This window comes from Rhinoraja longicauda, chromosome 22 (assembly GCF_053455715.1).
Source record: "Rhinoraja longicauda isolate Sanriku21f chromosome 22, sRhiLon1.1, whole genome shotgun sequence".
Classification (NCBI taxonomy): domain Eukaryota; kingdom Metazoa; phylum Chordata; class Chondrichthyes; order Rajiformes; family Arhynchobatidae; genus Rhinoraja; species Rhinoraja longicauda.
The window spans coordinates 36,748,295-36,774,823 of NC_135974.1; the positions used below are offsets into that span (position 1 = coordinate 36,748,295).

General features: G+C 46.5%; 1 protein-coding gene across 5 annotated transcripts in view; it reads right to left on the minus strand.

Annotated features, from left to right (window-relative positions):
* Positions 1-1,200: 1,200 nt before the first annotated feature.
* The window catches only part of LOC144604575 (receptor-type tyrosine-protein phosphatase T-like), a 607,863-nt gene continuing 582,534 nt past the window's right edge, over positions 1,201-26,529 (minus strand). For 3 of the 5 annotated variants that reach the window (XM_078419169.1, XM_078419173.1, XM_078419172.1), the window contains 10 exons: positions 24,662-24,778; positions 22,806-22,960; positions 20,757-20,892; positions 16,796-16,945; positions 14,814-14,987; positions 12,689-12,820; positions 10,977-11,102; positions 7,855-8,018; positions 6,667-6,802; positions 1,203-4,416 (listed from right to left, as the gene is read on the minus strand). In XM_078419169.1, coding sequence (XP_078275295.1) covers positions 4,363-4,416; positions 6,667-6,802; positions 7,855-8,018; positions 10,977-11,102; positions 12,689-12,820; positions 14,814-14,987; positions 16,796-16,945; positions 20,757-20,892; positions 22,806-22,960; positions 24,662-24,778 — 1,344 coding nt within the window. In that variant the 3' untranslated portion in view covers positions 1,203-4,362. Of the gene's footprint in view, positions 4,417-6,666; positions 6,803-7,854; positions 8,019-10,976; positions 11,103-12,688; positions 12,821-14,813; positions 14,988-16,795; positions 16,946-20,756; positions 20,893-22,805; positions 22,961-24,661; positions 24,779-26,529 lie in introns of all 5 variants that reach the window. The other 2 variants (XM_078419174.1, XM_078419171.1) reach the window with 2 other exon arrangements.

Consider the following 26,529-nt stretch of genomic DNA (forward strand, 5'->3'; position numbering starts at 1 on the left):
GCAACCATCAGGCTGTTGAACACGGCACAACACTGACCTCAGCAACTATGATCTTCCGTGGACTGTGCCTTTAGTTGCACTCCAGACTTTGGTGTTGTTCTATTATAGTCCTGTTTCCAAGTAGTACTGATTATTCATTTATTGTATTATTGATTATTGTACATATTTTTGGAGTTAATGGGCCAGTGAAGCTGCTGCAAGGCCTTATTGTTCCACTGTCAACGCACACGACAATGAAACACTCTTGACTCTCGATGAGGAAGGCTATTGATTTCATCTTACTTCATGTCCCCAGGATACATCCGACCATCTGCCTCTCTGCAGTAACCAGTTTACTCTTCCTTCGATCCAAGCCTCCTCACCAACCTCCACACGATGTACTTCCCAAAGGTTCACCTTTAACTATCTAGTATTTGACCCATTCCAGCGGTAGTTCAGGAGGAACAGGATTCCTGACACACTGCCAATTCCATACATAATTACACCAGGCCAATTTAAAACCACAAGATTTTATCCAAAGTCTTTGCTCAATTCAAGGTAATTATTTAAAAATTTGAAACCATAAAGGTATTGCCAGAAGGTAGACACAAAATGCTGGAGTAACTCAGCGGGTCAGGCAGCATCACGGGAGAGAAGGAATGGGTGATAGACAATAGCCAATAGACAATAGGTGCAGGAGGAGGCCATTCGGCCCTTCGAGGCAGCACTGCCAATCAATGTGATCATGGCTGATTATTCTCAATCAGTACCCCGTTCCTGCCTTCTCCCCATACCCCCTGACTCCGCTATCCTTAAGAATGTCTGAAGAAGGGCCTCGACCCGAAACGTCACCCATTCCTTCTCTCCCGAGATGCTGCCTGACCCGCTGAGTTACTCCAGCATTTTGTGTCTACCTTCGATCTAAACCAACATCTGCAGATTTCTTTCCTATATAATACAATCAAATCAAACTCAAGTACAATACGTAGGGCAAAGGGGAAGATACAGAGTGCAGAATGTAGTTCTCAGCATCGTCGTACATCAGTTCCAGAGACAAAGTCCAATGTCCGCAATGGGGTAGAGGTGAATGGGACAGTACCCTAGCTTATGGAAGGTTGGTTCAGAATGTTGATAACAGCAGGGAAGAAGCCATTCCTGAGGTAACTGGGGTAGAAGCTGTGGTTCTGGGCTCTCCCATATTTGACACAATATTCACACTGGCAGCAGAGGGAATCACAACTGCATCACATATTCCATTTATTATATAATACAGGCGGGTCACAGCCCATGTTACAAACATTTCCTTACAACATATAAGAATAAATTAATCAAATGGCGTAGTAGTTGTAAAAAGGTCACATTACTTTTTAAGTACTGTCAAAAATATATCTCATATATTGTTTGACTTGACGTAACTTAGCACAATTTATAAAGCTGGAAAAGGAACCTACTACAGAATATCATACATTGAATGTCAAGACATGCATCACCTACGAAACACAGAAACTGATGGTACGAGGGAACACCACACACTGATGGGCAGGGGAGGGGAAACGTACTGAGGGGAATATTTTGTTGCTGTACATTGCTGTGATATTCTGTAATACACAGAGTTAGTGTTTAAACTGGGGAGACCACACTGAATAGCCTAGCTTGCTTTTATGCTGAAGTGGGTGGACAGAACGCCGCAGAGTGAATTCCCAGTGAAAGTGCAATGTGTATTATTGCACCTCACCGACACAGCATGAAGCCTGCAAGATTATTTATAACAGCCATTGATTTATGGTTCAGTATGGAGTAAATAGTGTCTCATTGTCGGCTGTTCAGGGTGGGTTTTTTTACAGTCAAGCCCCATTTTTGTTTGTGCATGAATTAGATCCAAGAATATTGCTTTGATCTTTCACGATCAAATTACGTGATTTATAACCGAACGTCAAGGCATGAAGAAGGAATCACTAACCTCAACCGGCCAAATGGGTGCTAAGATTTAACGCAACCATGCACTAAGAATGCCACAACCGTTGCAAAGGCCTAACGTTGCAGCACAAGTTTGATCTTGGAGTTTAGCGGAAACATTTTAACGTTGTGCCTGACTAGTTGGCACAGTCCTGGGACTGACAGGTGAGTATTTGTGTGATATCTCTTTCAGTAAAGTCACAGAAAGGGAGATAAAATATTTTTATGCTGAACAGAATTGCACAAATGATCCGTAACTTATTCTGTATCAAATAAATTGTAAAGAAAAATGCCAGACAAGCCAAAGTGTTTTACATATATTTCCCAGAGGTATTCTGAGCCACAACCAAACAACCTGATAGGAGGTAGAATTTTAAGGTCCCTTGTAAAGTTTCAGGACTTTGTATAACTCAAATTTCACTCTTCTCTTATAAATATGTCTTTATGGCATTCATATTATCTACAAGAATGATAAGTTGATTAAAGTTTATAAAGTTTAGTAAAGGTATACGAATGATGCTTTGATGAGACTTCAGTGAAACTGACAAGAGACATACAGTATTTAGTTTATACTACAGTTTTGTTTCAGCCAGTAACAAAGAGTGGGATGGATTTGGCTAAATTGTACCCAAAGTACAGCAAGTCACCTTGGCAAGGTCCTCAGGCAACTGACACAGTGCATCTTAATGATGTCTGCATTAATCAGAGAGAACTGGTATGTAATGGCCAGAAACGGAATCTGCTCAACCTTAACACACTGACTAATCCAAGGATGTTCAATTTGCATCTGGGTTTAACCTGTTTTTTCCATTGCAAGTTAATGTGACGATTGGAACAACAGACAAATTAATGGTAAGGTATTATCCAGGGACATGAAAACAGTTCACATGAAATCAACATAGAACTTAGTTCAATGAGCAACATGTAAAAATAACTGTTTAACGCTTTTGATCAAAGTACTTATTTCCAAATCCTGATTAGGGATCACATCAGAAAAGTCAAGCCTGCTTTAACCCCAAAAAGGACACAGAGTGCTGGAGTAACTCAGCGGGTCAGGCAGCATCTCCGGAGAACATGGATAGGTGATGTTTCACAGAGTGCTGGAGTAACTCAGTGGGTCAGGCAGCATCTCTGGAGAACATGGATAGGTGACTTTTTGGGTCGGGACTCTTCTTCTGAAGAGGGTTCCGACCCATAACATCACCTATCCATGTTCTCGAGAGATGCTGCCTGACCCGCTGTTACTCCAGCACTTTGTGTCTTATTTTGTGAACCAGCATCTGCAGTTCTTTGTATCACTTGTTTTAACCACTTTAGTTTAGTGCATTTTTAAGAGTCCCTTGTTTTTATTCCAGATTTCCAGTTTCTGTACAATGCAGCTTTTAATTTCATTTATAAATCACTGCTCTCTAAAGTACCCCATCCTCTTCTGCAGTAAATAACTGTAGTTGATTTTGGAGTTTAAGGCAAACATTTTAACATTGTGCCTTACTGGTTGATAACTTCACACACCTGGGACTGACAGGTGAGGATTGGTGCAAAATCCCTTTCAGTAAAGCCACAGAAAGGGGGATAAAATGCTGAAAAAAATCATGCAAATTGTACAAATGATCCATAACTCATTCTGTGTAAAATAAATTGTAAAGAAAAATGCCAGACAAACCAAAGTGTTTTACATGTATTTCCCAGAAGTATTCTAAGCTGCAACCAAACAACTTCAAGAACACTTTCTGCACATCCCACTGGACAAAGCTCAGATTGTGAAGATGAACCTTCAATTGTGTCAGTCACTAGTAATCAAAAAATGGCGTACTCTGTTTATAGGTCAGATGCCTGAAGAGCAGTTGAAAGATGCTTGAAGGTTAGAATGACATTTTAGAGGCTAGTTCTCACAAAATAACTGGTGCCCCCCAAACCGTACCTCTTCAATTCCAACCTGCTGCCTTTGAGAACATCGAAAATCAACACAACAAACATCGAACTGGAATATCATTACCTAGTTTTAATTAGGCATTTCTGATACAGGTTACCAGAAAAAGCTAAATAAAACGAAGCCATACTTGGCATTTGCTAATACTGTCAGTTCAACAAGTTTAACACCATGGAATGTAATGTACAAGGACAATCAACAAAATGTACACTGGCAAAAATCAAAATTTAAAACCGAATACGTCAATGAACCTCTGGCAAATGTGGAACCCCCACAAAGTCTGGAGTGATGCAGCAGGACCGTTGGCCATTGTGGGCAGTCCTGTGGGCATGAGATGCCATTGGCACTGGGCACCCTTCACCCTCGTTCCTGCTTCTCCACGGCGTTTGAAAGCACGGAGCCGTACAAAGGTCTTCTGGACGCGCACTTTTACACAAGTCAGAAACGGCTTCCTTGACCAAAATGTCACTGCGTTTCTCCGGCAACTCTTCTCATCGTCAAAATGAACACAAGTAATCCAGAGCGACATCGTAGCAGAATTTGTATTGCTCCTGGAAGGGGAAAAAAACGGAACATTCCCCATAAACCATGGGACCTTCACTGTGACTAGCACCTCTGCGTATACATATCTACAATGGATCTAAAGAGGACGATCCAGTGGCAGGAAGCAAACCTGGCCACCAGCAGTACTGGAGTAACCCAGCAGGTCAGGCAGCATCTCTGGAGATCATCGAGAGGCGATCTGTTGGGTCAGAATCCTTCTTCAGACAAAGTATTTATTTCCAAATCCTGATTAGGAATCACATCAGAAAAGTCAAGCCTGTTTTTACCCCTAAAAAGACACAGAGTGCTGGAGTATCTCAGCGGGTCAGGCAGCATCTCTGGAGAACATGGATAGGTGACATTGTGGGTCGGGACTCTTCTTCTGAAGAGGGTCCTGACCCAAAACATCACCTATCCATGTTCTCAAGAGATGCTACCTGACCCGCTGAGTTAGGTGGGGGAAGAAAGTTGAGAGAGAGGAGAGAATGGTAGATGCGATGACTGACTGTCTATGATCTCAGCTCCAGGTCATTTCTCCAGGTAACCCTTCGACCCCAAATCCACGCCGACCATCGTTCACCTCTTCACACGTAAGGCCAATTAACCTACAAACCCGAATGTCTTTGGGATGTGGGAGGAAACTGGAGCACCCAGAGAAAACCCACACGGGTCCCGGGGAGAGCGTGCAAACTCCGCACAGACCGCACCCAAGGTCAGGGTCGACCCCGGGTCTCTGGCGCTGTGAGGCAGCGGCTCTACCCGCTGCGCCACTGAAGTGGGATTAGTTGCTGATCGCTTCCATTGGTCATTGGCTATCTTCCATTGGCTAGATAGAGCTCTTAAGGATAGAGGAGTCAGGGGGTATGGGGAGAAGGCAGGAACGGGGTACTGATTGAGAATGATCAGCCATGATCACATTGAATGGCGGTGCTGGCTCGAAGGGCCGAATGGCCTCCTCCTGCACCTATTGTCTATTGTCATTCTGCAAAAAGAAAATTCAAGCTGTACCTGCCCACATCTGACATTTGGACGGATACATGGATAGAAAAGGCTGAGAGAGTTATGGGCCTAGCGCGGGCAGGTGGGACTAAAGTAATTGGGGCATGTTGGGCGGCGTGGGCAAGTTGGACTGAAGGCCCTGTTGCCACACTGTCTGACTCTATGACTATGTTACTGCTGTTCTCAGTAACTATCAAAACGTAAATGCTATTTTAGCTAAGTGTTCAGTTTAACAGGTTAATGCACGACTATAAGGCAAGGTCTATCTTAACGAGGGTAAAACTTACATCATTTAATAGTGTGAAGAGGGATCTCAGCCCAGAGAGCAACCCATTCCTTCTCTCCAGAGACGCTGCCTGTCCCGCTGTGTTACTCCAGCACTTTGTGTCTACCTTCAATTTAAACCAGCATCTGCAGTTCTTTCCTGCTCGGGTTATTTCAGCACTTTTGTCTTTTAAATCTAATAGCGTTACTTGTAATTTCAGAAGTAAAATCTTTTATTGAATTGAATTGAATTGAATTGAATTGCATAAATTTGATCAGCCAAGTATGTACACATACAAGGAATGTGCCTCGGTGTTCCGCTCGCAAGTAACAACACGACGTACAGTAAACAATGACGAATAAAACATAAAACATTAAAACATTAAGAATAAAACATTATAGTTTAAACATGTGAAGAATGAAATAAAATACCAGAGCAAAAGGAGGCGACAGCCTTGTGATTGTTTATGGGAAGGTGATGACATTAGCAGGGCATGCAGTGGGGATGTGGTCATACTTGCAGTGAGGACGTGGTCATACATGCAGTGACGTGGTCATGCATGCAGTGAGGACATGGTCATGCATGCAGTGACGTGGTCATACATGCAGTGAGGACGTGGTCATACATGCAGTGAGGACGTGGTCATGCATGCAGTGGAGGCGTGGTCATGTATGCAGTGGGGACGTGGTCATGCATGCAGTGAGTGGTGTGGTCATACATGCAGTGGGGACGTGGTCATACATGCAGTGAGGACGTGGTCATGCATGCAGTGGAGGTGTGGTCATGTATGCAGTGGGGACGTGGTCATGCATGCAGTGAGGATGTGGTCATACATGCAGTGGGGATGTGGTCATACATGCAGTGGGGATGTGGTCATACATGCAGTGGGGATGTGGTCATACATGCAGTGAGGACGTGGTCATACATGCAGTGAGGACGTGGTCATACATGCAGTGAGGATGTGGTCATACATGCAGTGAGGATGTGGCCTTACCAGCGTATCTACCATGTTGGACTTGTTGTTCCGTAGTGTTTTAACTGTGTGAAAAACGTCTATAATATTCTGTTGATGAATCATCTCACAGATGCTGCGGACCACACAAAGAGTTCCACTCCTCCCACCACCGTTGCTGAAAGACAAAAGCAGGGGCACCTTCAACAACCACACCACACAGGGTGAAGGTGAGAGCGCAGAGATTTAATAGGAGCCCGAGAGGGCGGTCACGGTGGAGTTGCCGCCTTACAGCGAATGCAGCGCCGGAGACCCGGGTTCGACCCCGACTACGGGCGCCGTCTGTACGGAGTTTGTACGCTCTCCCCATGACCTGCGTGGGTTTTCTCCAAGATCATCGGTTTCCTCCCACACTCCAAAGACGTGCAGGTTTGTAGGCTAATTGGCTGGGTAAATGTAAAAAATGTCCCTAGTGTGTGTAGGATGGTGTTAGTCTGCGGGCTTCGCTGGTCGGCGCAGGCCCGGTGGGCCGAAGGACCTGTTTCCGCGCTGTATCTCAAACCTTATCACACAGAGGGTGGTGGGTGTATGAAACGAGCTGCCAATGGAGGTAGTTGAGGTAGGTACAATCACAGCATTTATAAGGCATTTGGACGGGTACATGGATAGGAAAGATTGGAGATATATGGCCGATAGTTTCTTCCCAGAAAACTGAACCATCCCAGCAACAACTAGACAACAGTCCTGAGCTACCAGCTACCTCAGTGGACACCCTTGGGCTATCTTTGATCGGAATTTACTGGACTGCATCTTGCACTAAACGTTATTTAGGGGGTACGGGGAGAAGGCAGGAACGGGGTACTGATTGAGAATGATCAGCCATGATCACATTGAATGGTGGTTCTAGCTCGAGGGGCCGAATGGCCTACTCCTGCACCTATTGTCTATTGTCTATTGACGTTAGTCCCTTTATCACGTATCTGTACACTGTAGATGGTCATGTATTGTATTGGCTTTCCATTGACCGGTTAGCACGCAACAAAAGCTTTTCACTGTACCTCGGTACACGTGACAATAGACCAAACTAAACTCAAAGTCAAAACGCAGGCAGGTGGGACTAAGTGTAGTTGGGGGTCCTTGGTCGACATGGGCAGGTTGGGCTGAAGGGCCAGTCTCCATGCTGCATGACTCCGTGACTCTGATGGGATGAGGTGTGTTGTTGTCACTCACAAGCAGTGCACCACCGTGCGCCCATCTCCTCCGCTGTACTCTTCCTGCCACTTCTCCAAACGTTTGATCAGCTTCAGGAAAGACCGCTTGGAGATGGGGATGTCCCTGTACGCGGTCCAGCCAATAAACTGGAACTGCTGCACGATGCGATACCCGTCCTGAGGCTGCAGGGACATGGACAGAGATAAGAGTAACGCGCGTGACTCCGTCTGCAACGCCACACCGCACTTTCACACGCTGCATCGCAAGCTTAACATCATCCAATCTGAAGCCAGACCCACACCGACATTTGGCCATTTCATCACACGTTAAAACAAAGATGAGAAACAAAACTAAATGTTGGAATCAAAAGAATGCAGATGGTGGAATCTTGACTTTGAGAACAATGTGCTGGAGGAACTCAATGAGTCTGGAGTACTGTGTGCAGTTTTGGTCTCCAAATTTGAGGAAGGACATTCTTGCTATTGAGGGCGTGCAGCGTAGGTTCACTAGGTTAATTCCCGGAATGGCGGGACTGTCGTATGTTGAAAGACTGGAGCGACTAGGCTTGTATACACTGGAATTTAGAAGGATGAGAGGGGATCTTATCAAAACGTATAAGATTATTGAGGGGTTGGACACGTTAGAGGCAGGAAACATGTTCCCAATGTCCAGGGAAGTCCAGAACCAGGGGCCACAGTTTAAGAATAAGGGGTAGGCCATTTAGAACGGAGATGAGGAAAAACTTTTTCAGTCAGAGAGTTGTAAATCTGTGGAATTCTCTGCCTCAGAAGGCAGTGGAGGCCAAGTCTCTGAATGCATTCAAGAGAGAACTAGATAGAACCCTTAAGGATAGCGGAGTCAGGGTGTATGGAAGAAGGCAGGAACGGGGTACTGATTGAGAATGATCAGCCATGATCACATTGAATGGTGGTGCTGGCTCGAAGGGCCGAATGGCCTCCTACTGCACATATTGTCTATTGTCTATTGAGTCAGGCAGCATCTGTGGAGGGGATGACAGATGAGGTTTCAGATCAGTCTGAGTAAAGGTCCTGACCCAAAACCTGGTCTGACAATTCCCTCCACAGATGCTGCCTGACCCGTTGAGTTCCTCCAGCGCCTTGTTTGTTGCAACAGAAAATATTGTCATCGATTGTGGCTGAACTGCAAGGAAGGGGGAGAGAACTGATATCCATTGGAGCTCAAGAACCACCATGATGTGTGTCAGAAACTGTCTTGGAGTGGCTGAGTTGTTATTTCATTAAAAGCAAAATTCATTCTGAGAGCTGGAAGATTGATAGATTTAGAGATGCTTAATCACTGATTGATTTAAAAGTAATCCAGCAAAATCAATCATTTAAAAAAAACCTAATAGAATGGACAGTTTTTCTGCATTGGGCAGAGAGGCAAGATTGTTCTGGGCCTCACTTTGTTCCAGTGAGGAGATTTTGTCATCTATGGTTCAGCTGACAATCTTTGCAGAAAGTTCCGGGTCCAGATTGACTCCTGACTGCAGAGAAATGCAAGTGACCACGTCAATGAGACCAGCAGCGCAGGGTAGAGTTATTATGTTGGTTATTGGTGAGGCTGCACCTGGAGTATTGCTTCTCTCCACATCATCGTCTATATCCATCATTTCCTTTATCGTTAACTAGCCTGAAGAAGTGTCTCCATCCGAAACATCACCTATTGCTTGATCCGCTGAGTTACTCCAGCTTTTTGTGTCTATCTTCGGTTTAAACCAGCATCTGCAGTTCCTTCCTCCACACATAGAAACATAGAAAATAGGTGCAGGAGTAGGCCATTCAGCCCTTCGAGCCTGCACCGCCATTCAATATGATCATGGCTGATCATCCAGCTCAGTAACCTGTACCTGCCTTCTCTCCATACCCCCTGATCCCTTTAGCCACAAGGGCCACATCTAACTCCCTCTTAAATATAGCCAATGAACTGGCCTCAACTACCTTCTGTGGCAGAGAATTCCACAGACTCACCACTCTCTGTGTGAAGAAATGTTTTCTCATCTCGGTCCTAAAAGACTTCCCCCTTATCCTTAAGCTATGACCCCTGGTTCTGGACTTCCCCAACATCGGGAACAATCTTCCCGCATCTAGCCTCTCCAACCCCTTAAGAATTTTATATGTTTCAATAAGATCCCCCCTCAGTCTTCTAAATTCCAGCGAGTATAAGCCTAGTCTATCCAGTCTTTCTTCATATGAAAGTCCTGCCATCCCAGGGATCAATCTGGTGAACCTTCTCTGTACTCTCTCTAAGGCTAGAGTATTGTGTTCAGTTTTGGTAACCCTGCCACAGGACAGATGCCACTAAGCTGCAAAGTGGGCAGAAGGTTTATGAGGATGTTACCAGAACTCGATGGGCTGAGCTACAGGGAGAGGTCGGGCAGGCTGGGATGTTATTCCTATGAGCGCAGGAGGCTGAGGGGTGACCTTATGAAGTTGTATAAAACCATGAGGGTGAATGCACAGAGTCTTTGTCCCAAGGTAGGGGAACCAAGAACCAGAGGACATCGGTTTAAGGTGGGAGGGGAAAGATTTAATAGAAACCCGCGGGTCACGTTTTCACAGAGGGTGGTCGGTAGATTGAAGGAGGTGCCAGAGGAAGTAGTTGAGGCAGATGCAATAGCAACGCTTAAACTACTTTTGGATGAGCACATGGATAGGAAAGGTTGAGAGGGATGTGGGCCAAATGTGGGCAGATGGGGCTAGCATGGATGGGGCATCATGGTCAGCGTTGGTGAGTTGGTCCGAAGGGCCTGTTGCCATGCTGTCTGACCCCAGGACTCTCTGTCACTGCATAATATTCCAGATCTCAACCCTCACACCAAAGTACTTCACAGCGGAGCTTTGAAAAATCTACTTTTCAAAACTCTTCTATGCATTAAGGATAAAAAGCTTGGGGCATCTTCTCACGGCACGGCGAAGGCGAAGGCCAAGGCAAGTATTTATTTTTCCACCATTCTAATAATGCAAACCTCATTAAGAGTTGTGGACAGACTTGCCTTGCAACATAATGCCCTTTCAACGTACAAAATGGCTCAACTTCAGAGCCTGATGGAGTAAAGAGTTGCATTTATATAAACGCCGTCAATGAATAGACATCCGAATGCTCGTGAACTCTCTTACCCGCGCCATGTTGTAGATGCGAAAGACCCGAACAATTATATCCTCTTCAAAGTCTGCGGAGATGAATTCCACTTGAATGGGGCCGTAGCAACACAAACTCTTCTCTGGCCAGTACTGAATACAGAGCTGGTTGAAGAGACACAATCAGTTATGCAGTCTGACACCAACGTTGAGACCCAAAGATTCTTACAAGGACTTTCATTAGAGTCACTGTCAGAATCCAGAATTACTTGTGGATCTTAACTCAACCTCCACAAGTTGGCTCAGCACTGGTCCACATTCATGGCCTGAACAGTTTCCCAGTCGAGGGGGTTCTCTGTCTGAAAGTGGTTTGGTGGAAATAGTTATGTAAGAGTGGAAAGGGAAAAGTCTCGACAGATGATTGATCTGATTCAAGTTGGCTGGTATTTCACCCGCTGTTTAAACTGGTTAACATTTCCCAAAAGCAAAATGGATGTGCGTATTAGAATTAATTTAAGTAAAATCGTCCAACACTCCACATTAAAAAGGGCAGCACAGTGGCACAGCGGGTAGAGCCGCCGCCTCACAGTGTCGGAGACCCGGGTTCGATCCTGTCCTCAGGTGCAGTTTGTGTGGAGTTTGCACGTTCTCCCAGCAGCCCACGTGGGTTTCCTCCGGGTGCTCCGGTTTCCCCCCACACCCCAAAGACGTGCGGGTTTGTAGGTTAATCGGCCCTCTGTAAATTGGTCCTAGTGTGTTGGGAGTGGATGAGAAAGTGGGATAACTCAGAATGAGTGTGAATGGGTGATCGATGGTCAGCATGGACTCAATGGGCCGAAGGGCCTGTTTCTGTGCTGTATCTCTAAACTAAACTAAAACTACCTGCATGTGGCCACATTTTCTTTAAAGTTATAACCTTAAGTGCAATTCCCTCAGTAATAGGTTTATGTCATTGAGCTGGAAAGAATGCTGAGAGGATTTACGAGGATGTAGGTGGTTTGATTAGTACAGGTGTCACAGGTTATGGGGAGAATGGGGTTAGGAGGGAGAGATATATCAGCCATGATTGAATGGTGAAGTAGACTTGATGGGCCGAATGGCCTACTTCTACTCCTATTGCTTATGACCTCATGACCAAGTTCTAAGGAAGGGTTGGGCAGGCTAGGAATTTATTCTTTGGAGTGCAGGAGGCTGAGGGGTGATCTTCTCGATGTGTATACAATCACGACAGAATAGAGACGGTGAATGGACTCAGGATTGACCAGGATAGAGAAATCAAAGACGAGAGGGCACAGGTTTAAGGTGAGAAGGGAATGATTTAGTAGGAACCTGAGGGGCATTTTGTTCACACAGAGGATGGTGGATGTATGGAACAAGCTGCCAGAGGAGGTGGTTGAGGCAGGGACAATCACGACATTTAAAAGACACTTGGACAGTTACATAGTGGGATATGGGGCAAACACTGGGAAATGGGGCATTGTGGTCTGCATGGGCAGGTTGGGCCGAAGAGCCTGTTCGTATCGCGCCATGACTAGGTTCAATCCCAGGCTGTAAATGAAGCTGAGTGCTGCACTAATTAGAGACAGTGTGTTGATAATCAGATGAAGATAAACAATTGGATCATTCGACTCGTCCTTCTCTTTCTCCACGACTCCGAATAGCATTTTCTTACAAGTCTCGCCCGCCGTAAAACGGGGGAACGCGGACAACACGGGAGCAGGGAAGCGACCGACCCGGTCTCGTCTCCCTACCTGCGCTGCGTCCAGCTCATTCAACATGACAATGGCGGAGCAGTGATAATCAAAGACTAATCTCCAGAAGTCCGTGACCGTGTTGGGCAGCGGGTGCTGAGTGACTATGAAGGCAGCAGGCTGCTTGTGGCTCTGAGGGAACAAAGCGTTAGTCAACAGTGTCACACACACGTGTTTCATAGGAAGTTTAAAGACCTTATTATAAACTGCATAAACGTGGAGCACGGAGCGGGACAGCACAGGAACAGACCTTTCAGCCCCGACGCCTGTGCTGAACATGACGCCAAGTTAGACACAAAACGTTGGAGTAACTCAGCGGCACAGGCAGCATCTCTGGAGAGAAGGGATGGGTGACGTTTCGGGTCGAGATCCTCCTTCAGACTGAAGACGGATCTCGACCCGAAACGTCACCTATTCCTTCTCAGACTGAAGAGGGTCTTGGCTCCAAACGTCGCCCATTCCTTCTCTCCAGAGATGCTGCCTGTCCCGCTGAGTTACTCCAGCTTTTTGGGTCTATCTACGGTTAAAACCAGCATCTACAGTTCCTTCCTACACATGATGCCACGTTAAACTGATCTCATCTGCCTGTACATGATCCATATCCCACCAAATGTCTGTCCAAAAACCTCCTTACACACCGCTATTGTGTCTGCCTCCACCACCACCCCTGGCAGCACGTTCCAGCCCCCCACAACCCTCTGTGTAGAAACAAGTTCCCCCTTACATCTCCTTTCAACATTGCCTCTCTCACCTTAAAGCTACAGCCTCTAGTGTGGGACGTTTCCACCCTGGGAGAATGGTCTATGCCACTCAATATTATATACCTTTAGATATAATGTAATATGTCCATTTACATTAAAAATAAATTGATAACATAACATTTCACGCACAACATTAATTTCGAGTTTAAGAAAGAATTATTCCAGTCCTTGAATTAAGACTGATTATGTATTTTAAAGGTTATATGTAAGGTTTATTGATGTGTGGCACAACAGGAGACGTGTCTGACCCGAGACGTGAGCGGTTGTAGGTTAATTGGCTTCTGTAACGTGCCATGTGGGTGGGGAGTGGGTGAGGAAGTGGGATAACGGAGACGTTGTGTGAAGGGGTGGAGGGACAGAGGAAGCGGCCTTCAACAGGCTTTGACATTGGCACATTTCTCAGCGGGAATGGAGGAGTATGGGCCACGTGCAGGAAGAGGAGACTAGTTTAACGTGGCGTTGTGTTCAGTGCGGACACCACGGGCCGATAAGCCCGTTGCTGTGCTGTGCCGTTCTAATGTTCTATGAAAATCTGTTAGATGTCAGGGCGGCCCAGTGGTGCAGCGGGTAGAGCCGCTGCCTCACGGCGCCAGGGACCCAGGTTCCATCCTGACCTCGGGTGCTCTCTGTGCGGAGTTTGCACGCTCTCCTTTTGGGATGTGGGAGTGGGTTTTCTCCGGGTGCTCCGGTTTCCTCCCACATCCCAAAGGCGTACGGGTTTGTAGGTTAATCAGCCCTCTGTTAATTGCCCTCAGTGTGCAGGGAGTGGATGAGAAAGTGGAATATCATGGGACTCGTGTGAACAGGTGATCGATCGGTGGTCGGCATGGACTCGGTGGATCACAGGGCCTGGTTTCATGCTGTGTCTTCAAACTAAACTAAACTGGGCAAATCTGTCATAATGTTTCTTCCTGCTAGCCCAGCTGTATTGAGTGTAGCAAAGCTTTTAACACAATGTGTAGGAAAGAACTGCAGATGCTGGTTTAAATTGATGGTAGACACAAAATGGGTCAGGCAGCATCTCGGGAGAGAAGGAATGGGTGACGTTTTGGGTCGAGACCCTTCTTCAGACCGATATCAGGGGATGGTTGGTACAGTGATAATATATAGTCGGAGACAGTAAGACTGGTCGGAGAACTGGGAAGGGGAGGGGATGGAGTTCTCCCACCAGTCTTACTGTTGCCGACGACATTCTATCTTTATACCACCCACTCCCCTAACATCAGTCTGAAGAAGGGTCTCGACCCGAAACGTCACCCATTCCTTCTCTCCCGAGATGCTGCCTGACCCGCTGAGTTACTCCAGCATTTTGTGTCTACCCAAGCTTTATACACAAACTGATTAAGGGTGGTTTTGTTGCTTACGTCCATAAGTGCTGCGTTGATATAGTTGCTGGTTTCTCCGTCAACAGAGATGAGGAAGGGCAGGCAGCGGTCTGGGGGGAGCACATCCATGCTGCGGTTCTTGTTGTGATTGCGTGGCAACAGCCCCACACTGCAGTCCTCGGCCCGTACACGAGGGGTGACGATATTCAGAGTCTGCAAACAACCAGCACAAACAAAACAATCGTCAGTGCTCCACTCAAAACACACCGTGCTGGAGAAACCCAACACGTCAGGCAGCATCCGTGGGGACATCGACAGGCCACATTTCCGGGTGTGTTCTGTACTATTTCTCTGTAGGCGCATGGCGTTGACTAGCTAAAGGACAAATTGGATTGCTGATTACATTTAGGAAGGAGATGAGGAGACATTTCTTTAGTCAGAGGGTGGTGAATCTGTGGAATTAATTGCTACAGAAGGCTGTGGAGGCCAAGTCAGTGGATATTTTTAAGAGAGATAGATAGATTCTTGATTAGTACGGGTGTCAGGGGTTATGGGGCGAAGGCAGGAGAATGGGGTTAGGAGGGAGAGATAGATCAGCCATGATTGAATGGCGGAGTAGACTTGATGGGCCGAATGGCCTAATTCTACTCTTACCACGACCTTACGACCTTATGACATTTAATTTAGATTTATATAAAATTTAATGTGTCATCTAATTGATTTTTAAATCTTTCTCACCATTTTAATTCATTCTGAAGAATTCACTACGATAACCTGTCTCCGTATCTCAATAGGTCGTTACAATCACCTGCTGTTCTCCAGATAAACATAAATGGAAATCGCTGTGTTCTGCATCTCAAAGTCTCAGGGTCTTTCTTCTTCCTGCTGCGTTCATTTTTCTCCCCCTCTATAAACTTCTCTTCCCGACCGCGGGTGAACAAAGAGGAAGATGATTGGACTTTATTACCTTCCATCACAGTGAGGAATGTGGTCACTTTGGTGGATGTTTATGTTAATTTTAATTTTATGTGGCTGTGTGTCTTGTTGCTTTTCACATAGTATGGCTGTATGGTAACTCAAATTTCACCGTACCTTAATTGGTACATGTGACAATAAATTGATCTTGAAATCTTGACTTCTCGAGTAAACTGAGATTACTCAGACTCAGTAGCCTCTCTGAGATAATGTCCTGGTCTCCAGTCCACAGAGATATGTCCATGTTCTCACAAACCCCTCCCCTGCTCTGTGACTTGTGTTCTCATTTCTCCTGGTATGATGGAGGATCGATCACTGGTCTAAAACTGGACGGCTCGATTGTTATCATGTATTGTCTTTCCGCTGACTGGTTAGCACGCGACAAAAGCTTTTCACTGTACCTCGGCACACATGACAATAAACTACACTCAAACTAAACTAATCACCCACTTCACCCTGTATCCACCCATCACTTACCAGCCTTTATCCTGCACCTCTCTTTTCCAGCTTTCTCCTCCCCTACTCCATCTGTCTGAGTAAGAGTCCCGACCCGAAACATCGCCTTTCCATTCCCTCCACAGACGCTGCCTGACCCGCTGAGTGCCTCCAACAATCCTTTACTCAGTTCGGGAACCCAACTCATTTATGAACTCAAGCATAAGGAAGATAATGGGCAGAAATCGCATTGGTTTTCATCCTATATGATATTACCTTACTATCACCTTCCATTTTAGTCCTCATTATTTGTGGGTGATTTTATCCCACAGAAATCTATTGTTTGAGAGGTGAGTAATTAGCTTCAGTTATAAAAGCACTAGCGGGTCACTGATATCACTAGTGGGTCACTGATATCACTAGTGGGTCACTGATATCACTAGTGGGTCACTGATATCACTAGTGGGTCACTGATATCACTAGTGGGTCACCGATATCACTAGTGGGTCACTGATATCACTAGTGGGTCACTGATATCACTGCCATTGGATATCCTCCGTTTATTCCACACAAGCCACGTATTTCAGAACCGTTTTCTCACATTTGCTCACCTGAAACTCATCTTTGATTTGACTGGAGTTGGTCTGTGGGTCCACTTTCGCGATGTTGTAGAAGGTAGATCGGAACTCACACACAGGGATGGCCGTGTTTCCACACAGGCACGCCTCTAGAATGGCATCGTGTACAAAGACATACTGCTCCTGGAGAACAAGAACGGCAGATCATGCAGAGGTGAATAAGATCACGGGAGGAATAGATCGGGTAGAAGATGCACAGAGTCTCTTGCCCAGGGGAGATCAAGTTAAGCCGTCAATTTTATTTGTATAGCACATTTAAACACAACCCACGTTGACCAAAGTGCTGTACATCAGTGCAGGTACTAAAACATAACATACAATAGCACACAAACCTAACAACACATACATAAACAGTTCACAGTTCACAGTTCACAGTTCACAGCGCCCCCTCAGAGGGCCTCAAACGCTAGGGAGTAGAAGTAGGTTTTGAGCCTGGACTTAAAGGAGTCGATGGAGGGGGCAGTTCTGATGGGGAGAGGGATGCTGTTCCACAGTCTAGGAGCTGCAATCGCAACAGATGATTCCGAGAATCCGAGATGAATCGAGGACCAGAGGACGTGGGGTTTAAGGGGAAGGGGGAAAGATTTAATAGGAATCCGAGGGGTAACATTTTCACACAAAGGGTGGTGGGTGTATGGAACGAGCTGCCGGAGGAGGTAGTTGAGGCTGGGACTATCCCAAAGTTTAAGAAACAGTTAGACAGGTTCATGAATAGGACAGGTTTGGAGGGATATGGACCAAATGCAGGCAGGTGGGACTAATGTAGCTGAGACATGTTGGCCGGTGTGGGCAGCTGTATCACTCTACGACTCTGCGACTCTATGTCTCATGTTACCTCCACACAGTTAGTTGCTTATGAGAAAACTGCACATGCTGGAATTAGAGAGTTTGGAGATACAGCATGGAAACAGGTCCTTCGGCTGACCTGCGATCACCCATTCACACTAGTTCCATGTTCTCCCACTTTCTCATCCACTCCCTGTACACTAGGGGCAATTTACAGAGCGCCGATTAACCTACAAACCTGCACATGCTCCTGATTTGCTTGGTTCATCCAACCTTTACATTTCTTTATTTTCTTATATCTTCGGAGTTTTCAGGGAACTTTGATAAGCTAACCTTCCTGAAGCACAACTGTGTTCCTGAGCAACAGAGCTGTTCCGATTGACACAAATTAATTTTAATGGGAAACCATTCAAGGATGTTGTGAGTCGGGTTACAGCGCTCCAAGCTCAAATCCCTCTCGTGCTGTCCTGCTGCACAGAGAACGATGTTGGCAGCAGACAGTCACCGGAGGGCCTGAGCTACAGGGAGAAGTTAGGCAGGCTAGGACTTTATCCCTTGGAGTGCAGGAGGCTGAGGGGTGATCTTATAGTGGTGTAAAAAATCATGAGGGGAATAGATACGGTGAATGCACAGTCTTTTTTTTAAACCAGGATAGGGAAATCATGAACTAGAGGGCATAGGATTAAGGTGAGAGGGGAAAGATTTAATAGGAACCTGAGGAACAGCTTTTCACACAGAGGGTGGTGGGTGTTTGGAACGAGCTGCCGGAGGGGGTAGTAGAGTCAGATACAATAACAATATGTGAACAAATGTTGGACAGGTACATGGATTGGAAAGGTTTAGAGGGATATGGGCCAAACACAGGCAGGTGGGACTAGTGTAGATGGGGCATCGTGGTCGGCATGAACGTGTTCATAGGAGCAGAATGAGGCCATTCAGCCCGTCACGTTTACTCCACCATTCAAACATGGCTGATCTGTCTTTCCCTCTTCACCCCATTCTCCTGCCTTCTCCCCACAACCCCTGACACCCGCACTGATCAAGAATCTGTCAATCTCCACCTTAAATATACTCACTGACTTGACCTCCACAGCCACCTGTGGCAATGAATTCCACAGATTCACCACCCTCTGGCTAAAATAATCCCTCCTCATCTCCTTGCTAAAGGTACGTCATTTTATTCTGAGGTTATGGCTTCTACTCCTAGACTCTCCCTCTAGTCGGGCTGAAGGGCCTGATCTGTGATTTACAACTCTGTGACTCTAATGGTACTGTCTCCCCTCCCACCTCCATCAACAGACTTGTAGATGGACAAAAATATGGAATACATTTCCAGCTATCAATATTTATTTTAATTAGAAAACTACCTTGGTGAATAAAACTGATTATCTCTCTCAATCTATATGTTCATCCATGTGAAAATACCATCAGTGCCACATGTATTGCGACTTTATTACTGATATTGTCTCTGTCCATTAATATGCTGTGATTCTCCCCGCTAGTTACAATAAAAAAAATACTTACTGCATTCACACAGTGGCTTACCATGTCATTAAATAAGTTCAAAGCACTTCACACAATGAATCACCTTTTGGAAGCTAAGTGCATATTAATATGCAAATGCTATTAGGTAGGTAAATGTCAGAGTCACCACATGACCGTCTCGGGAACAGAGAAACATAAAAGATGGACACAAAATGCTGGAGTGACTCAGTGATTAGTACAGTTGTCAGAGGTTATGGGGAGAAGGCAGGAGAATGGGGTTAGAAGGAGAGATAGATCAGCCATGATTGAATGGCGGAGTAGACTTGATGGGCTAAATGGCCTAATTCTACTCCTAAGATAGACACAAAAAGCTGGAGTAACTCAGCGGGTCAGGCAGCATCTCTGGAGAGAAGGAATGGGTGACGTTTCGGGTCGAGACCCTTCGTCAGACTTCAGTCTCGACCCATTCCTTCTCTCCAGAGATGCTGCCTGACCCGCTGAGTTACTCCAGCACTCTGTGAAACGTCACCTATCCATGTTCTCCACAGATGCTGCCCTAAATGGACATTTCCCCCCCCTACATCAAAAATCTTCTAACCCACCTCTCTAACTCCAGGTCCCTCAGGTCGGCCGACTTGGGGCTACTCACTATCCCGCGGTCTAGGCTTAAGCTCAGGGGTGACCGCGCTTTTGCGGTTGCAGCTCCTAGACTGTGGAACAGCATCCCTCTCCCCATCAGAACTGCCCCCTCCATCGACTCCTTTAAGTCCAGGCTCAAAACCTATTTCTACTCCCTAGCGTTTGAGGCTCATTGAGCAGGCGCTGTGAACTGTTTTGTATGTGCTGTTATGTTTGCGTGCTACTGTATGTTTCATTTTTTCCTTAGTACCTAATCAGATGTACAGCACTTTGGTCAACGTGGGTTGTTTTTAAATGTGCTATACAAATAAAATTGACTTGACTTGACTTGACCCGCTGAGTTACTCCAGCACTTTGTGTATTTTTTTTGTAAACCTGCATCTGCGCTTCCTTGCTTCTACGATCTACGCAGTGGTGCGTAGGCGTATCGGCGTGCATTGTGCGCACAGACCCTACCATTAAGGGCAGGAATGCCGTTGCAGCTGTACAACCGTTTGCTTCCCTGCTGCCCATGGACTCTGCGCCTGGATTGTTTGGAGGAAGAAACAAAACCGTTTCTGGGTTGGAACCACCACCCGCGCTCCTGATAGGGTTGCCAACTGTCCCGTATTAGCCGGGACATCCCGTATTTTGGGCTAAATTAGTTTGTTCTGTTCGGGACCGCCCTTGTCCCGTATTAGTAGGGTTGCCAACTTCCTCACTCCCAAATACGGGACAAAGGGTGATGTCACCGCCCCGCGCCCACGTGACCTCACCCCGCCAGCGGCCACATGCTCCCGCTCCACCAATGGCGGCCGCCCGGGCCGGGCGAGGTCACGTGGGGCGGTGACGTCACCTTGTCCCGTGTTTGGGAGTGAGGAGGTTGGCACCCCTGCTGTAGCTCCTTGACAATGAAGATTTACAGCGAGTAAACACAGACGACTTGGAGTGGAGGAATGTCCTATAGCAGTGCTACATAGCAGGCAGCCATCTACAGGGCACACAGTGAGTGGGGGAGTGAGGCCGTCCCTCCTGCAGCAGCTACCTCGGTCTGGACCATGTTGACCCGCTGTGAACGCAGCTCCCGGATACAGTTGTACACGTCCACGACTCCTTCACTCTCGGCCATGTCCAGCATGATGTCAATGGCAATGAAGCAGCCCGTCCGCCCTGCTCCCGCACTGCAGGGACACAAGGCAGGGACATGATGGAGCAGCAACACACAGCAACAGGCAACCCGACCCTCCAGTCTTAGAAGCACAGAAACATAGACCATAGGTGCAGGAGGAGGCCACTTGGCCCCTCCGAGCCAGCACTGCCATTCAAGGTGGTCATGGCTGATCATCCAGAATCAGTACCCCGTTCCTGCTTTCTCCCCATATCCCTTGATTCTGTTAGCCCTAAGAGCTAAATCTGACTCTCTCTTGAAAACATCCAGTGAATTGGCCTCCACTGCCTTCTGCGGCAGAGAATTCCACAGATTCACAACTCTCTGAGTGAAAACGTTTTTCGTCATCTCATCCCAGTCGGGGAAACAAATGCTTCAATAGACAATAAACAATAGGTGCAGGAGGAGGCCATTCGGCCCTTCGAGCCAGCACCATCATTCAATATGATCATGACTGATCATTCTCAATCAGTACCCCGTTCCTGCCTTCTCCCCATACCCCCTGACTCCGCTATCCTTAAGAGCTTCCCATCGCATCCAACCAGAGTGAGGTTTAGTGGCGTTTAAGGCTTTTTGCTTGGCTTTCAATTTTACATTTGTCATTTGGTTATTAGTTTTGTTTGGAGATACAGCATGGAAACAGGCCCTTCGGCCCACCCAGTCCAGGCCGGCCAGCAATCCCTGTGCACGAGTATTATCCGACGCACACTAGCGAACAATTTTCAAATTTTACCGAAGCCAAATTAACCTCCAAACCTGCACTTCTTTGGAATGTGGGAGGAACCTATTTAGCACCCACGTGGTCACAGGGAGAACGTACAAACTCCGTACAGACAGCACCCGTAGTCAGGATGGAACTCGCGTTACCTGCGCTGTAAGGCAGCAACTCTACTGCTGCGCCACTGTGCCATTTGATGTTCATACAACGTGCAATAGTATAGCACATGAACAGGCCCTTCGGCCCACAATGTCTGTGCTGAACATGCCGTGTTGCCAAGACCAACTCTTACCCACCTGCATGTAATCCATATCCCTCCATCCCCTTCATATCCATGTGCTTATCTAAAACACTGAAATACTACCATTCTGTCTGCCTCCACCACCAGCCCTGGAAGTGTGTTCCACCTCTCTCTATGTAAGAAACTTGTACAGTACATTCCTTTAAATTTTGCCCTCTTACCTTAAAGCTATGCCCTCTAGTCTGAGTTTAACTTTCTGGGAAAAAATTCTGATTGTCAAAGTTGTGATAATAATTTGTAAAACAGAAGAGCTTTTCATTGTGAACTTTGTTCCCAATAACCATGATGCCCAGTAACTAACTGAGTGGATTGAAAGGCACAGCATGGAAACAGGCCCTTCAGCCCACCGAGTCCATGTCGACCAGCGATCACCCGTTCACACTGGTTCTATGTTATTCCACTTTCTCACCAATCCCCTACACACCAGGGGCAGTTTACAAAGGGCTATTGACCCACAAACTTGCACGTCTTTGGGATGTGGGAGGAAACCGGAGAACCCGGAGGAAACCCACGCGGTCACGGGGAGAACGTGCAAACTCCACACACACACACAGCAGTAGCTCTACCCGCTGCACCACTTATCATGGCAAAGGTTATGACTGAACTGCATGAGACATACCAGAGTCCCAACGTGTATGTAATAAGTGCACAATCAGGCCTTCATGGTCAGGTCAAGAACCTTGCACTTACAACAACTGGGACTTGAAAATGGTGCCAAACTGATGACTCTGTGTACTATCTCAGTGTACTACTGCTGCACACATGTACTGTATCTGAGATGCTTACCCACGATGTGCTTATGTACAGTGATACTCATACTGAACTGTTCACAACAATGAGTTTCACTGTACCTCAGCACAGAGTATCACCACCACTCCCATAACTGCACGCTGAGCTCGACACATACCTGCAGTGCACGACAATGGGGCCAACGTCGTTTGGATTCAGGAACTTGACTTGTCGTACAAAGCCCAACAGGCCGGTGGCAAAGCAGGGCACCCCGTGGTCAGGCCAGCTGGTGAAGTGGAACTGTCTAATCTCCCGGATGTCGTGGTTACCTTTCTATCAGGAAGAAAAGTTGACGTATAAGTAGGAAAGCTCAGTTTGAAACAAAAACTTCGTTTTCACACAATATTCTTTTATTTCGTCACATCCCCACGAATGTGCATAAGACTGGAAACAGATACAAACGCAATGCTGGAATCTGGAGTAAAACACAAACTGCTGGAGAAACTCGGTGGCTCATTCAGTGAAGAAATGCTGACCCTGCATTGATTAAGGCCCTCAGCCGGACAAGTTTGATCTCAAGTCAATGCTAATTTTAACAATAAATGGAGTTGATAAACTAGAATCAAGTTCCTCTTTGTAAATGATAACAGGGAACTGCAGATGCTGGTTTGTAAGAAAGACACAAAGTGCTGGCGTAACTCAGCAGGTCAGGCGACATCTCTGGAGAACATGACCAGGTGATATTCTGGGTCGGGACTCTTCTTCAGACCGGTTGCACGAGGGAGCGGGAAAAACAAACTGTGGGAGAAGAGGTGGCCGGACAAATCACGGCTGGTAGATTGCCTGAGACCAGGAGGTTCCCTGATAGGCAGATTGTTTGACAGAAGCAGATGTGAGCCCACAGTGAGTTACTCCAGCAAGTTATGTCTGCCTATGTTCCTCTTTATATCGTCCATTGATTTTTACAGCTGTACGTAGATGCTTGCAAAATGTGAGAATCTGGTTGAGTTTAATTGTTTTTCTTGACATGACTTTGCTCGATCCTCTGTCAGCAATGACTGTTCACCTGGCTGAGTTATTGTGGGGTATCCAGCTCTCAGCCCCGCAATAAACAGCCGGATAAATCGCCCCACTGATACGATTGTCTGTGAACTTCTGTATTTGTGCACCATATGACATGTTCCACAAGAGGGCAGCCTGTTGTTCTGCAGCACATCACTGTCTTGCCAGTGCACAGTTCCATTCAGGGACTCTTACTTTCCAGGGTTACGTCCGTGCCCGGCTGGTGTTAGAGATGGACTACGCACTGTCCAGGGGCGGCAGGGGGACTTCCAGGACCGCTGGGCACTGGGGGGGGGGGCACTGGGGGGGGAGGGGCACTGGGGGGGGTGGGGCACTGGGGGGGAGGGGGGGGGGTATCCTTAACAAGGATGGGGAAATCGTAATTTAAGAAATGTATAGGAAGGAACTGCAGATGCTGGTTTAAACCGAAGATAGACACAAAATGCTGACCTGAAACGTCACCCATTCCTTCTCTCCAGAGATGCTGCCTGTCCCGCTGAGTTACTCCAGCTTTTTAATTTGTCTATCTTTAGTAATTTGAGAATATTAGTTTCACTTGTTTGTTTTGAATCATTTAGTATTGTACATATTATTGTAAATAGTTGTATAAATTATTTTTGGTTTAAACAAAAGGAACTATTACTGTGTCTGAACATACAATGGTACAGCTCGGAAACAGGCCCTTCGGCCCACCGAGTCTGCGCCAACCAGCGGTCACCCCGTATACTAGCACTGTCCTACACACTAGGGACAATTTTACAACTTACCCAAGCCAATTAACCTACAAACCTGCACGTGTTTGGAGTGTGGGAGGGAAGCGGAGCGCCTGGAGAAAACCCACGCGGTCACGGGGAGAACGTGCAAACACCGTACAGACAGCACTCGTGGCCAGGATGGAACCCGGGTCTCCGGCGCTGTGAGGCAGCAGCTCTACCCGCTGCGCCACCTTGTAAAGTTGCAGATGTTGCCTACCTTCTGGACAGTGAATGTCCGGATGACGTACTCTGCCAATGGCTCAGATTCCACCAGCGTCACCTTGACATCACCGTACAACTCTGTATCGTCTGGCCAATACCTGCAACACTTCACCTGAGGGAGCACAAGAAGAGAGGACACTTAGTGAATGAGGTAAGAACAGGGTTCACACAGTCACTAAAGCTTCCAGATACGCAAGAGATAGTTAGCAAGCTGACTCGCTGTGTTTCAGCCGACCACACTGAGTTAGGAAGACAACACAGGTGTAGGAGCCATTAACGCTTAATTTAGTTACTGTCGTTGTGTTATGACTGTTTAATATTTCTAACCATTTCTGCCTTTTTTGCATGCTTGTGGGTGTGATTTGATGCGTAATGGGGAGTGTCTACATTGGAGGAGGCTAGCGTAGCAACAGAGATTGTGGGTCAGTTTAGTCTCAGAGGATGGAGAGAATAGTTTTTTACCACACTCACGCCCGCCACACTCACACCTGCCACACTCATGCCTGCCACACTCACGACTGCCACACTCACGTCTGCCACACTCACGACTGCCACACTCACGTATGCCACACTCACGCCTGCCACTCACATCTGCCACACTCATGACTGCCACACTCGCGCCAGCTACACTCACGCCAGCTACACTCACGTCTGCCACACTCACGACTGCCACACTCACTACTGCCACACTCACGCCTGCCACACTCACAAGGACCACACGGTAACGACTACACGATTTTTACTGTATTGTTTGAAGAAGAAACAGTTGATAATCGTCGTGACATTTTTGCCAATCTTACATTCATTGTTCTTTATCTCTCCACATCATTGTCTATATCTCTCGTTTCCCTTATCCCTAACCAGTCTGAAGAAGGGTCTCGACCCGAAACGTCGCCCATTCCTTCTCTCCAGAGATGTTGCCTGTCCTGCTGAGTTACTCCAGCATTATGTGTCTGTCTACCATATTTATATATTGTATAGATCGGCTGTAATCAGGTATTGTCTTTCTGCTGACTGGTTCGCATGCAACAAAATCTTTTCACTGTACCTCTGAACAATGAACACCCGACAATAAACTAAACGGAACTGAACTGACTGCATCGGCCTGATGAGATTTTCATAGATTGGCAGTTACTTCTAAATCCTTGCTCCTTTTATTTCTTGCTGCTAGAACAAACTAGTCTCATTTAAAAAATATATGTTGGATTGATAATTAAATTTGAATCGGTGCACTCTGCATGTAAACCGTCTGTAAGTGTAACTCATTATACATACTGTACTACATACAAGGTAAAGAAATAGGCAGCTGACCTCACATTGAACTAGGAAGGATTATTTTGTGTTTAGTTCACTCCCTGTGGGATGATGGTTAGAGGGAACTTTGGGTCTTTTTTGTATCTGACCAGCATCTGCAGTTCCAATTTCTACTTTTGTTTTAAATGTTTTTTTTTTCCTGTTTCGTATCCAGAGACGCTGCCTGGCCTTGTGTGTAGTGCCAGCAATTTTGTTTTCATTTCCAATTTGCAGGTTTTCGGTTGTGTACGTCTGTGTAATTCCCCTGTGCTGCCTGGCAACTCTGTTTTAATGTTGACTCAGTCTGAGTTCCCAGACCCAGTGGTTAAATATATAAACAAGTGCCCCAGTAAACACAACTCCCATTTCCCCGATCACTTATGTCCACCGCCACTTGACACTTCCAAGTGTCACGTAAACAGAATGACACTTAACTGTACAATCGTTTAATCTGTACAATTGTTTATCTGTCACTGTTAAAACTCTCAGCCGGTCAGAGATAAGTTAATCACCTCTATCACCAGCGATTAATGGTCTGTTATAATAGTCTTAAACAAAATCTCAGTTGAT